The sequence below is a fragment of the Actinia tenebrosa genome, unplaced genomic scaffold (assembly GCF_029948245.1).
Source record: "Actinia tenebrosa isolate PJP-AT-01 unplaced genomic scaffold, QUT_ActTen_1.0 PGA_scaffold6__47_contigs__length_16458017, whole genome shotgun sequence".
NCBI lineage: Eukaryota > Metazoa > Cnidaria > Anthozoa > Actiniaria > Actiniidae > Actinia > Actinia tenebrosa.
The window spans coordinates 429,378-440,902 of record NW_028292583.1 but is presented as its reverse complement, the minus strand read 5'-3'; the positions used below and the strand labels follow the sequence as shown (position 1 = coordinate 440,902).

The 11,525-nt window shown below is 33.5% G+C and overlaps 2 protein-coding genes across 3 annotated transcripts; one reads left to right on the top strand and one right to left on the bottom strand.

The window, feature by feature from the left end:
* Window positions 1-1,595: 1,595 nt before the first annotated feature.
* Window positions 1,596-5,385, bottom strand: LOC116289090 (prefoldin subunit 5). The gene is made up of 6 exons (XM_031695979.1): window positions 5,268-5,385; window positions 5,089-5,191; window positions 4,170-4,201; window positions 3,064-3,138; window positions 2,528-2,633; window positions 1,596-1,799 (listed from the first exon to the last, which is right to left on the bottom strand). Exons 1-6 carry the CDS (start codon window positions 5,340-5,342, stop codon window positions 1,726-1,728), a joined length of 465 nt encoding a protein of 154 aa, XP_031551839.1. The 5' UTR covers window positions 5,343-5,385; the 3' UTR covers window positions 1,596-1,725.
* A 796-nt stretch (window positions 5,386-6,181) lies between these two features.
* Window positions 6,182-11,476, top strand: LOC116289101 (uncharacterized). Of its 2 annotated transcripts, XM_031695989.2 has the most exons (3): window positions 6,182-6,288; window positions 8,203-9,736; window positions 9,971-11,476. In XM_031695989.2, the coding sequence occupies exons 2-3, from the start codon at window positions 8,390-8,392 to the stop codon at window positions 10,004-10,006; spliced, it is 1,383 nt and encodes a 460-aa protein (XP_031551849.2). In that variant the 5' UTR covers window positions 6,182-6,288; window positions 8,203-8,389; the 3' UTR covers window positions 10,007-11,476. The 2 variants fall into 2 exon arrangements, with proteins under 2 accessions (XP_031551849.2, XP_031551848.2); XM_031695988.2 differs by having other exon boundaries at window positions 8,203-11,476.
* The last annotated feature ends 49 nt before the right edge of the window (window positions 11,477-11,525 follow it).

Below are 11,525 nucleotides of genomic sequence, written 5' to 3'. Positions count from 1 at the left end.
TCAAACAAAAATACTGCAGCCGTGACAAACATACAAAAACCACAGGACCCCCAAGAGCCGTAAAAAATCCTTGGGGTTGGGGAGGGTAAATCATCTTAAAGCATAATATATTTGTCGAAAAAGATTTTAAACCCTTTTGGATAATAATTGCTTACAAAACTCTCCTTATTTCAATTCTTTTGGAGAGTTAAATTCTTTTTTAAATCGTTTGCTAGACATAATTTAATTGACTCATGATCAACAGCTAAGTTGTCATGGTAACAAGCTCAAATATTATTTTGAACTCTGTCTGATCTTGAAACCAATTTTATATTTTGAATTTCGCTTTTTTTGAAGCTTATAAAAGCTTTTGTTTCTTTATTGAATTGTTTCAAAGCAAGTAAAAGAGTATCATACAATATAATCATAAAATGCTTTCTTTTAGCTTGCATTCCCTCCCCCCTCCCCCCTAAAAAAATTTAAATATTTTTTATGTACATAGTTTTTTCATAATCGCACTATATTATGGTAGCTCAAGTGTTTAATTTGGAAACTGTAAAGCATGTTTATCAGAAAGGAGAAAAACGGATGAGGATGAGTATTTTTTGAATAATATGAATGAATGATGAATGATCTCTTGGGGTTAATATGATAATGTCCTTACCGCTTTTTTCAATATTATGCCAACTCAGTAATTGTGAGTTGCCCATTGGAAATAGGTTTTTCACTTCTGCCAGTCAAAAATATAAAAGGTAACAAATACCAGTAATTTCTTTAGATTGATGGTTTGGAACACAAAATTTCAGCACACATCTTGCAACTTTTGAGTTCTCATAATAATGAAATCTGCAGTAAAAACCACTTAAAGATGGTGTCAGTATAACACTGAAACATTGTTCGTTATTTCTCCTTATATTCATGATTAAAAACAACCATCAAATCATGACGCAGATAGTCCGACGAGTGGTATATAAGAGACACACCATCCAGTCTACACCATTGCCTGATGAAGACTAGCAGTCTACAAATGACCCTCAATGAATAAGTATCTAAAAACTACTTGTTCACAAAACAGTTTTAATTGGTAATAAAACTGACAACTAATATCCTTGCTGTTAAAAATAAAACTCTGTTAATCTATTGAACAATTACAGTCAAAGCACCTCAAGCGTGAACACATAGAGGTCATTAATGACTTTATTTTTGGATTCTTGATTTCATTATTCGATTCGAACATTCATCATTGAAAACGAATCTTCAAAGCCTGGCATATACAAAAGCCAAGCATATATGCAACTGAAATGCAAAAACAACTTTTTGTGCAAGGAATATGTAATATTAATGACTTACCTTCTGTTTACGCTATAAACAAGAGCCAACAAGCCAAGTTAATCGAATTTTCAAATTATTATTTTTTGAATATTGAATATTTGTTTTCATTAATGAATGAAGAATGAAGAATCCAAAAATAAAGTCATCATTGACCTCTATGTATTCACGCTTGAGGTAGTTTGACTGTAATACACAGGTCTGTATTAGTAATCTATAACCTCTCTGTTTGAATTATGCAGCCTTCAAATGGGATGTTACTAGTGAAAACAAAGGAAACAAGCTGCTGTATCTTTAAACATTTTTATTCAGTAAAGAAAGATAAAAACAAAGAAGCCAATATCATGTACAATATTACACACTATCTTGTAAACTGTTGGTAATCATGTCAAACAAGAATAATTTAACTTTTGTTGATTATGTGGTTGCAGGAACTCCTCCTTGGTTCTGAAGTTGGGCTTGTATCTTCATATTCATTGTTTCAATGATAGCTGAGGAAAACAAGATATAGAAACCAAATTATAATAAGAGTGGAGGCACTAAACCCGTGAATAATATTTAGTACTAATTAGTAGTATTTCATACAGAATCCTTTGTTTCCTATTGTTTGATTATCACTATTTTAGTACTAAAAATTAGTATTTGTTTCACGGGTTTAGTGCGAGCACTCTATAGCCATCATCTATGCACCTACCTATCCACTAACCCATCCATCCATGCGTCTATCAACCCATCAGACCATGCAACTGTTGTCCATCCATCCATCTTTCCATCCACCCATCCATCTGTCCATCCACCCATCCATCTTTCCTTTCACCCACCCAGACCACTATCTATTAATCAATCTTAACTATTTCTACATGCACTCACCCATTTATCTATTCATTCATCCATCCTTTCATGGATGTATCCCTTCATTCATCAATCCACCCACTGACACCTCAATCAATTCATCCACTCGACCACCCCAACCCATCAATTTGTTTACCCAATCAAACACTCATCCATTTATTTGTCTACTAACCCTTGATCTTCCATCCACTCCATTTCATTCCATTCATATATCCATTCATCCACTCATGATCTTTTTCATTCATCCTCATCCATTCAATGCCATGCATGCATCCATCACATTTCAGTATGATATACAGCTTGAACATTTCACAGCCATAAAATCTGCTACTGTATCATTTAACTAGCTACATGTATTTCAACAAACCTTGTCTCATCTTGTGTTTTTCTATTAAAACTGGCTGAAGTTTTTCAATCTGATTTGTAACAAAATCCATTTTTCTTTGAAAATAAACCTCTGCTTCTTTGAGATCCTGAATATACAAGTTTAGTGGATGAGTATTAAGAGTATAATTAATCTTTATCCAACTGGTTTGGATAACATCAGTCTCCTAAATCGTGTGAATAAGAATGAAAAGAAATAATAAAATAAAATTTTAAAAAAAGTATAAGATATGCAATTTATTGAAGCAGTCCTTATAGCTAGGTAATAATCTTTATCTTAATCAATGATACTTACTTATTTGTCTCGCCATTGAGGGTCATTAATTTGTAGAAGGACCATGATATTTTGACTGTAAACTGCTAGTCTTCATCTTTGCCTGATGAAGACTAGCAATTTGCAGTCAAAACAACAGTCCTTCTACAAATGAATCTCAATCGTGAGACAAATGAATTAGTATTATTTATTACAATTTTCATAATAATCAATAATACTTTTTATTCTGTTAATCTTTATCTTACCTTTTCTGCGAAGTAACCAGTACCTATATCAACAATAACTGATTTGATATTTTCTAGAGTACCAGGAACATACATCTATGACTTTGAATCAAGGAATCTCAGTCTCACCAATTGATACTTCTCTAAGAACAAAGTGGTGTGGCACCACTCATGAATCTTTATGAACCTTATGCATGGAAAACTCTCTGCCCAGGGTTGACTTGGGATCAATTTCTGGACTATAGGCCAATCTTTATTTATGTTTTTTCTTCATTTTGAAAACACTATAAATTATAAAGAAATGTATGGTCGTGTGGTAAGACTTGCCATACAACCATAAATTTCTTTGTAATTTATAGTGTTTTCAATAAACTTTTACTCCCAAATTATTGAACATATTAGTTTGCTAGTTGCTTGAATCTTTTTTATGCTATTGAGGAAAAAACGTAAATAAAGATTGGCCTATTGGCACCTTGTATGAGTACTGTAGAGTCTACTGGGTATTTCCGTCGATTCCAGGGTTTTCCTCACAAAAACGTCTACACTCTATTCATATTATTTGTTTTGTGAGCCAGCCATGCAATGATATAAAGAAACTCAGAGGCTGTTTGAGGGTTTGATAGAATTGAAGGCCTTCAAATAATGAAAATCATATAGTTTTCAGATTGTCTTTCATTAAAGGATTTCATCACTATTGTGACGTTGTTTGCGTTCGGCGAGCGGTTTGATCGACGAATAACACCTTTCTGATCAACAATCTTAAACTTTACTTTAACCTTTTCTTGTTTACATTGATTTACATTGATCAACAATAAAAAAGGGATCACAAATGGGAATCAAAGGGATCATAAAGGATCATAAAGGGTCATAAAGGATCATAAAGGGTTCGAACATTTGCCCGCCAACCTCCCTTCTCTCCGCTCTCGACCATGTGCTTCTATCCCATAATTTCACTCCACAGGTAACCCATTAACAACTATGAATATATATTTAATCTGATTCATTCTAATAATGACATCCCCAGTGATGCAGAAATGTCATATGCATGTAAACCATAGACTAATTTTCAATATTTATTGTTATTTACTAGTAAGTAATATTTTATTATTTTTGTCATTAAAGGATACAGAACTACTTAGAGGAACCAAGATCGGCTTCCCTGAGAATAAAACAGAAAAAAAATCCACATTGAGAAAATAAATATTGATGACATCGAGTATTCGCTTTGATTCTCTACTACATGTACACTATCTTTACATTAAAACAGTGCTATTCTCTACTTTCACATCCCCATAATACTTTGCGTCTTTGGGGGGTAACCAGAGGGTAAAAACCCACTTATTTTGCTGAAGGCTGATCAGACAATGTTGACAATACCTTGTTTGGTATCCAAAGATAAAATGAAGAAGTAAAAAACAGAAAAAGATAGAAGCTTGAAGACGTTTAAGGTAAATTTTAAACATTTGTTTGTAAGTGAATACATTTTCTGTAAGACCAAAACTCTTCATGATCTGTACACGCAAAAATAACTTGGAATAAACTGATAATCAGTATTGTACAGATAAAAGCAGGTATAGTATAAATTCGATTAAGAAACTTTTCAATTTGGGACAGTTTTTTTGATTAGTTACCCTCCAAATACGCAAGGCATTATGGGGATGTGAAAGTAGAGAATACTAAAAGACTGCACTACCCCCTCCCCCCAGAGGACCCCTCCCTATACCTATATCTCCTAAGGCCTGTCATTTATGAAATGTACAAAATTGACTGTGATTTTAACATTTTTGAGCATTAAGTTAAGCCAAAGCCCTATGAACATAAATATTTATCTAATTCAATCAAATGTAATTTGAAGGCATTCACTTTCCCTCCAAACATTCTGCAAATTTATAAAATTGAAGTCACGTTTCTTGGATTTTAAGCTTAATACTTCCAACATAACTCGAAATCAACTAACAGAATTTGAATATCCTTAATAATCCTTAAATATCCTTAATAGTAAAATGGTACAAAAGTATGGTTTATCTTTAAGTATTTGTCCTTTACCTGTGTCTTGTAAGGACAACTTAACAACATTTTCCTTTGAATCTTTGAACTTTTGCTGAGCCACCTTCAACTGACCCATCGAATCACTCAGCAATTTTATCTCCTAAACGCAAACGAAGAGAGCTAGAATTAAGAATAGCAAGAAAACAAACGATAAAAATGTATTTGAAGTTAATTACCTCTTCTAGCTGTCCTCTGAGCGCTTCTAAATGAGGAATTGCTAGTTGACTTATCTCGACAGTCTGCTGCGCCATGTTGGTTTATAACATAGACTACCACAGGAAGCCCAATAGGACCATTGAAGCTGAATTTTCCAGCATCCAAGGTTTCTTTTTATCTATTTTGATTATTTTTTATTTTGCGTTGACCAGAACATATAACTTTTCGATTATGAAAAAGAAAAATAAGCTTTAAAAATAATTACTTTTTGATAGAGGACGTCAAAAGGAAAAGTTTTAACTAAAGCTTCAAACTCTCCTTTAACATAATCGAAAAGTTATATGTTTTGGTTAAAGCAAAACTAAAAAAGAAATAAAAAAGACATCAAGATAATAAATGGAAGAATATGGTTTGAGAGTTGATTGAAAAGTCCTTTCACTGGATGTGAACTATAAAAAGGATCTTTCACTGGATGCGATTTGACGAGATCATGTGTGATTTGATGAAAATAGAATAGAATAGAATAGAATAGAATAGAATAGAATAGAATAGAATAGAATAGAATAGAATAGAATAGAATAGAATAGAATAGAATAGAATAGAATAGAATAGAATAGAATAGAATAGAATAGAATAGAATAGAATAGAATAGAATAGAATAGAATAGAATAGAATAGAATAGAATAGAATAGAATAGAATAGAATAGAATAGAATAGAATAGAATAGAATAGAATAGAATAGAATAGAATAGAATAGAATAGAATAGAATAGAATAGAATAGAATAGAATAGAATAGAATAGAATAGAATAGAATAGAATAGAATAGAATAGAACATTAGCAAATGAAATGTGATATCCAGCTTTTATTTCCAACCAAAAAGGAGTCAATAGATGATCACGTGGGCGGGTGATTGGCGCGCATTTCTGGCTGCGCATTATCTCTCCGTTGTTTATATTCGATTGTCTTTATTCCAACCGATGTCTTTATTTTCGCTCTTTTTAGTCATTTAAACACCTGAATCTTAGACTTTAGACCAACGGTAAGTATCATTATCATTCCTAAAGCCATTTTTTGACTGCAAATTCGGTGACCTTAATAGAAATGATCTTCATTTTTATTCAAGCGTACGAAAAACATGCCCAACAACTGTCAAACGCGATATTTAACTCATAAATACCATTCTTTTTGTTGCTGTTTTTCATGTGCAACCACGGTTTTCTTTTAAATTAAACATGCCGAACACGAATATAGGCCATAAACAATTTTATTCGTAAGAAAACTAGACGAAAGAACTCATATTTTTCGTTTAGAGTTTTGTTTTCACCGACACGTGTGTATAATATTCAGTCCTCTTGTCGATTTGAAGTCTTGTATAAAGCTCCACAAATGGCGTAAATTTGAATTGCAAATCTCTTCGTATACTTATATCTTGAAAAGGAGGAATCTTCGTTCAGTATGCTAATGACATGCAGCTTTTTATTATTCTCTTTGAACACTTTTTTCCTCTCTTAATGACTTTATCCTGAAAAAAAATTAAGGGTTTCAAATTTCGTTTATCGGTGTATTTTCTAAATAAATAAAATATATTTTTTACATTTTAAAAGTAATCTTTTTTTAACCCCCCAAGATTTTAAAGTACCTTCAAATTTATTTAAAACTTTATTTCATTTACTATCATTTCAAACTTGATTTTAATTTCGGAATTTATCTATATAAATTCCACTACATTTTCCCTTTTAGAATACAATATTAGTATTTTGATATTTTCCCCTACAAAACGCAAGTTTTTGTTAATAATACAGCGATCGAAAGCAGGTTTTTATAAAGCTAACAGATAATAATTTATAGCTGTGATTTTGATTAAATACCTGACATACAAGAAAAAAGACAAAAAGAAAAAGAAAGAAAGTCAAATGGCTGTGAATGCCAGGTGGCCCTACATCAAAGCACTTATTATTTTGTTTGTCAAAGTCAAAATTTTTTTGCCTGCAGAATTCATTATTATTATTATTATTTTGGTATTTGAAAATATAGAATCCTGTTTAATGTTTTCCCATGCATTTCAGCCATGTTATTTCACTCATTTCTTCGAAAATAAAATTTTATATTTTAGCCTCTGACATACTAATTTATCTTAAATCTTGTAGTGTCAAACAAAAAATTCTTACTCAACGGGAATGAATGACACATGAGATGAAATGAGAAAACGTTATGCCCTTACCTAATTAATCAAGTCTAATTTTGTGCATTATTTTTGTTTTACGGATTTTAAAGAAAAATATTTGTTATTGAGATTAAAATTTTAGACTTGGAGGTTCAAACAGCGTGAATACAGATTCTCTATAAATGAGTAAAATGAACTAATATTTCTTTTCATCAATACTTGGGTATTTTTATTAATAATATTAATCTTGCATAGATTTTTGATTTTCTCAAACACCAAAACAACTTCAAGGCTGATCTAAGTCAAGGCACAACTGTGTAGTTCAAAAAATTATCCATACCCCCCCCCACCCCCCAACAGAGGAATTTAGAATTTTGGAGGGGTGGGGAGGGGGATCAGAAAATTTTTTTACAGAGTTTGTATGGAAGAAATTTGGAATTTCTGGGGGTAGTCGGGGGCATCTTTAAAAAATTTCTCCATAGTGGGTGGGGTATGAATAATTTCTGGAACTATGAACTACACAATCGGAACTTAGTGTGTTGGGTCTTGCAGAAGGACAAGAAACTGGCAAATGCTTACCAAAATCCCTCATGGAATAGCAAAGGGAGCTAGAAAATCAGGGTGGATCCAGCCAAAAATATAAGAGGGAAGGGGGGTGGCTTGACCACATTTTTTGATCAAACAAAACTATATTATTGGCTGAAGGGGGTGCTACTGTCCTCCTTTGCCCCTCCCTGGGTCTGCCCCTGCATTTTTATTATGTGGATTTGATGGGATTTTTTTTCCTAGGGAAAATTCCTTGTAAATATTTGGTGAAAGTATCAAGAAATAAATGATGGCTCTCATACAGACGAAATTGGCATTGAAGATGCATTTTCTGAGCTGAGAATGTTATATAACACAGCAAGAAGTAAGGAAAAGATTATTCAACTTATATTTCAAGAAATACTAAATATAGTGTTACTAGTTGGTCCCAATGCTTGCTAACACATCAAGTACCCAAGAAACAAGTACCCAAGACACAAAACCAGATATCAACTCACTAAAGAATGTTAGCGTCAAAGAGATTAGTTGCACAGACCAAGCCACCTCACAAGACACAGCAGATGGTCAAAACGAAAATGGAAAGAAGCCTTCTTTAGACACAATATTAAAACAGGTTATCAAGACAGAACCTGGTGAAGAGCAACACGAAAGGAAGAAGAGTAAAATTTCTGTTAGTGAATATTTACAAACTACAGTAACTCATCAAAGTTCAGGTACTGGAAGTGTTTTAGAGGGAAAGAACAGCCTAGAAAAAACAGTCGAAAATGATACCAAGAATAATCCTATTCATGGTACTCTTCAGCAGCCTATCCAACAGCAGTTTATTCAACAGACACAACATATTTCAGTGCCGTATGTCCAGTTACAGCAGGGAGTAACCAGTTATATACCTGTTAATGGATCACAAGGAGTTTTACCTGGGGTAATCCCATTCACTGGGCCTGTTGTTGTCGTTGGAGGTCCTGGCCCTTTGCAAACTTATAAAACAGTTTTACCACAGGGAACCCAGCTGATTACCTCAACTACCGCTGGAACGACAAGGATTATTCCAGCTAATCCAGGATCTACACAGGTTGGTTCTATTCCTGACGTCCATGGAAAGACAGCAGTGGATAATGTGGCTATGACTCTACCAAGCTCTTCTGTTGCAACAACTCTAAATCAAAATGCTTCTCGGCTTTTAACTGTTGTTGTTCATAATAACAAAGATGTGCCTTCTAGTGAGGAAGAGCAGGGAAGAGACCAACAAGGTTTAGATAAAGAAATGCCAATCACCACAGATTATCTTATTTCTTTGGATGACAATACACCAGATGAGTTATCAAACTTTGCAAAACAATTCCGCCAGCGACGAGTGGCATTGGGCTTTACTCAAGCAGATGTTGGGGTTGCGCTTGGAGATTTTGCACACAACAATCTTAGCCAGACTACCATATGTAGATTTGAAGCTTTGCAATTAAGCTTGAGAAACATGTTAAAACTGAAGCCTTTACTTGAAAAATGGCTGCAGTCAATTGACAAGGAATCAAATCCCTCAAAAGATGAAGAGAAAAATGAGACAATGAATGATCAAATGTTACCAAATCAAAATGGTTCTTACAAGAAACGCAAACGGAGAACCATCATAGAAAAAACTGTTAAAAGTGCTTTAGAAAATTACTTTGAAAGGCAACCTCGCCCCTCATCAAGTGATATAAGCTCAATTTCTGAGAGCCTCAATCTTGAGAGAGAAGTTGTGCGGGTGTGGTTTTGCAACAGACGCCAGAAAGAGCGCCGTGTAAGTTCCTCTTCAGTACCTTTACTGTCCAATGAAGAGGAAGATGGTGATAATAGTTTTGTTGAAGTCAAAATGGAAGAGCATGAATCATCCAGTTAGCCTTCCTGTTGGTGCACATTTTTTCTCTTGCCATGGTACAATGGCTAACTCTCATGTTATGTTTTCGATGCAGCAAGTTCCTGCACTAAACCATTTTCCTGTACTTTGATTTTTTTTCTTTTTCCTTTTGTGTAGAATTCTCCAACTTCAAAGTGTTTACCTCCCCTATAAACAGTGGCGTTTTTTGTTGGCTGTGTTTGGTTCAATAATCAACTCTGTGGTCTTCAAACCTTCACATTTTGTCAACCCTGAAATAACCTCAGAGTTGATGAAAGTCATGGCATGGCTAACTCTTAGATTAAATTGGAATTTAGCTTGTTTTGCGGAAGGAGGAAAACCAGAGAATCCGTAGAAAAACCCTTGAATCAAGGGAGAGACCTAACAAACTCTACTGTGGAAGAAGGAAAAAACTAGATTATCTTTTGATTGATGGAATCCATTAAAAAAAGGAAACAAAAATTTGTTAGAAGTTGCAGAAAATTCATAAGTTCCTTTATGTCTATAGTATCCATAAGAACTGTGAGTCCTTAGATGATATGGGACTTCGAAAAAGATATGATTAAGACTGAAAAATATTATCTCAGTAAATATTCTTAAAACTTTTTCTTAAAACATTATTAGCATGCAGCAAGAATGTTAGTGCTTGCGTGCGTACTTCATATGCTGTATATATTAGCTAGTAGAAAAGTTATTTACATGATAGTTCAAAGAATTAGGAAAATAGTTCGAAATAGAACCTATCAGGTAATAATATAAAAAGGGATAGGTCTATTAGCATCAAATTATTACATTACATCTCTGTGTGACCATGAAACAATTTTTGGAGCTTTGTATACAGGGCTTTTCACAGGAAAAAAAAAAGGATTCCCAAATTCTCATCCAATTTCCCAGAGAGAACGAAATTGGGAACATGACACTGATTCCCAATATCAGTTTGTTGTTTTGTTTTTCTATTGGGTATTAGAAGGAAATTCCCAACAATAAATCCCAATGTTGGTGTTCAAATTGGGAATTTAAGGAAATTCCCAACAATTCCCAATTTGAGAATCCAGTTTTTTTTCCTGTGTTTAGAAGTAGCCAGCAGCTACTTGGATAGCTACTTTTTTTCCTATTAAAAACGCTATTATTTATCTATCGGATCACAGCCAGCTACTTCAGACGTATGACCATCCTCTCCAAAACATTCTGAAAGTCCTGCTACAAGGTGTAGTCCTGGCTCATTAACCTCATTGTATTCAGACTTCAAACTACATTTCCAAGTTTCCAATCATTTTCATAAAGCATGAATGATATAGTATCATTAATTGCCCTTTGTGACAAAGATTTTGTCTGGATTACCATTGATATTTTCATATTGTCTTTCATAGGTTTTAAAAACCTATTGTGGCCATGATTCCCTTTGTTAGATTGAAAATTTACTTTCTTCCAAGTAGCTGTCAGTTTTGACCATATTTTATGACGTCATAAATAAATTATAATTCATAGTAAAAAATTCTATTGAGCTGTATTATTAGCTTTGCCTTCGGCTACCAAATTTGTGTTATAAATTAATATATTATATGAAACAGAACATAGAGGCAACCAAACTATAATATTATATACTTCCAAAGCCAGTAATAAACAATATTGCTTGAGCACCAATGCACTTGTCTTCTTCGTGTAACTCTCATTGTGTCTTTCAGATGAGACA

What these genes read in the sequence shown, in the direction of transcription:
- LOC116289090 (XM_031695979.1), bottom strand. Translation starts at nt 5,342, where the DNA reads ATGGCGCAGCAGACTGTCGAGATAAGTCAACTAGCAATTCCTCATTTA. An exon ending in TGGTTCCTCTAAGTAGTTCT is followed by an intron (nt 3,139 to 4,169) that starts GTATCCTTTAAT and finishes TCAAAGTCATAG; the next exon opens with ATGTATGTTCCTGGTACTCT. An exon ending in AAAACACAAGATGAGACAAG is followed by an intron (nt 1,800 to 2,527) that starts GTTTGTTGAAAT and finishes TGTTTTCCTCAG; the next exon opens with CTATCATTGAAACAATGAAT.
- LOC116289101 (XM_031695988.2), top strand. Translation starts at nt 8,390, where the DNA reads ATGCTTGCTAACACATCAAGTACCCAAGAAACAAGTACCCAAGACACA.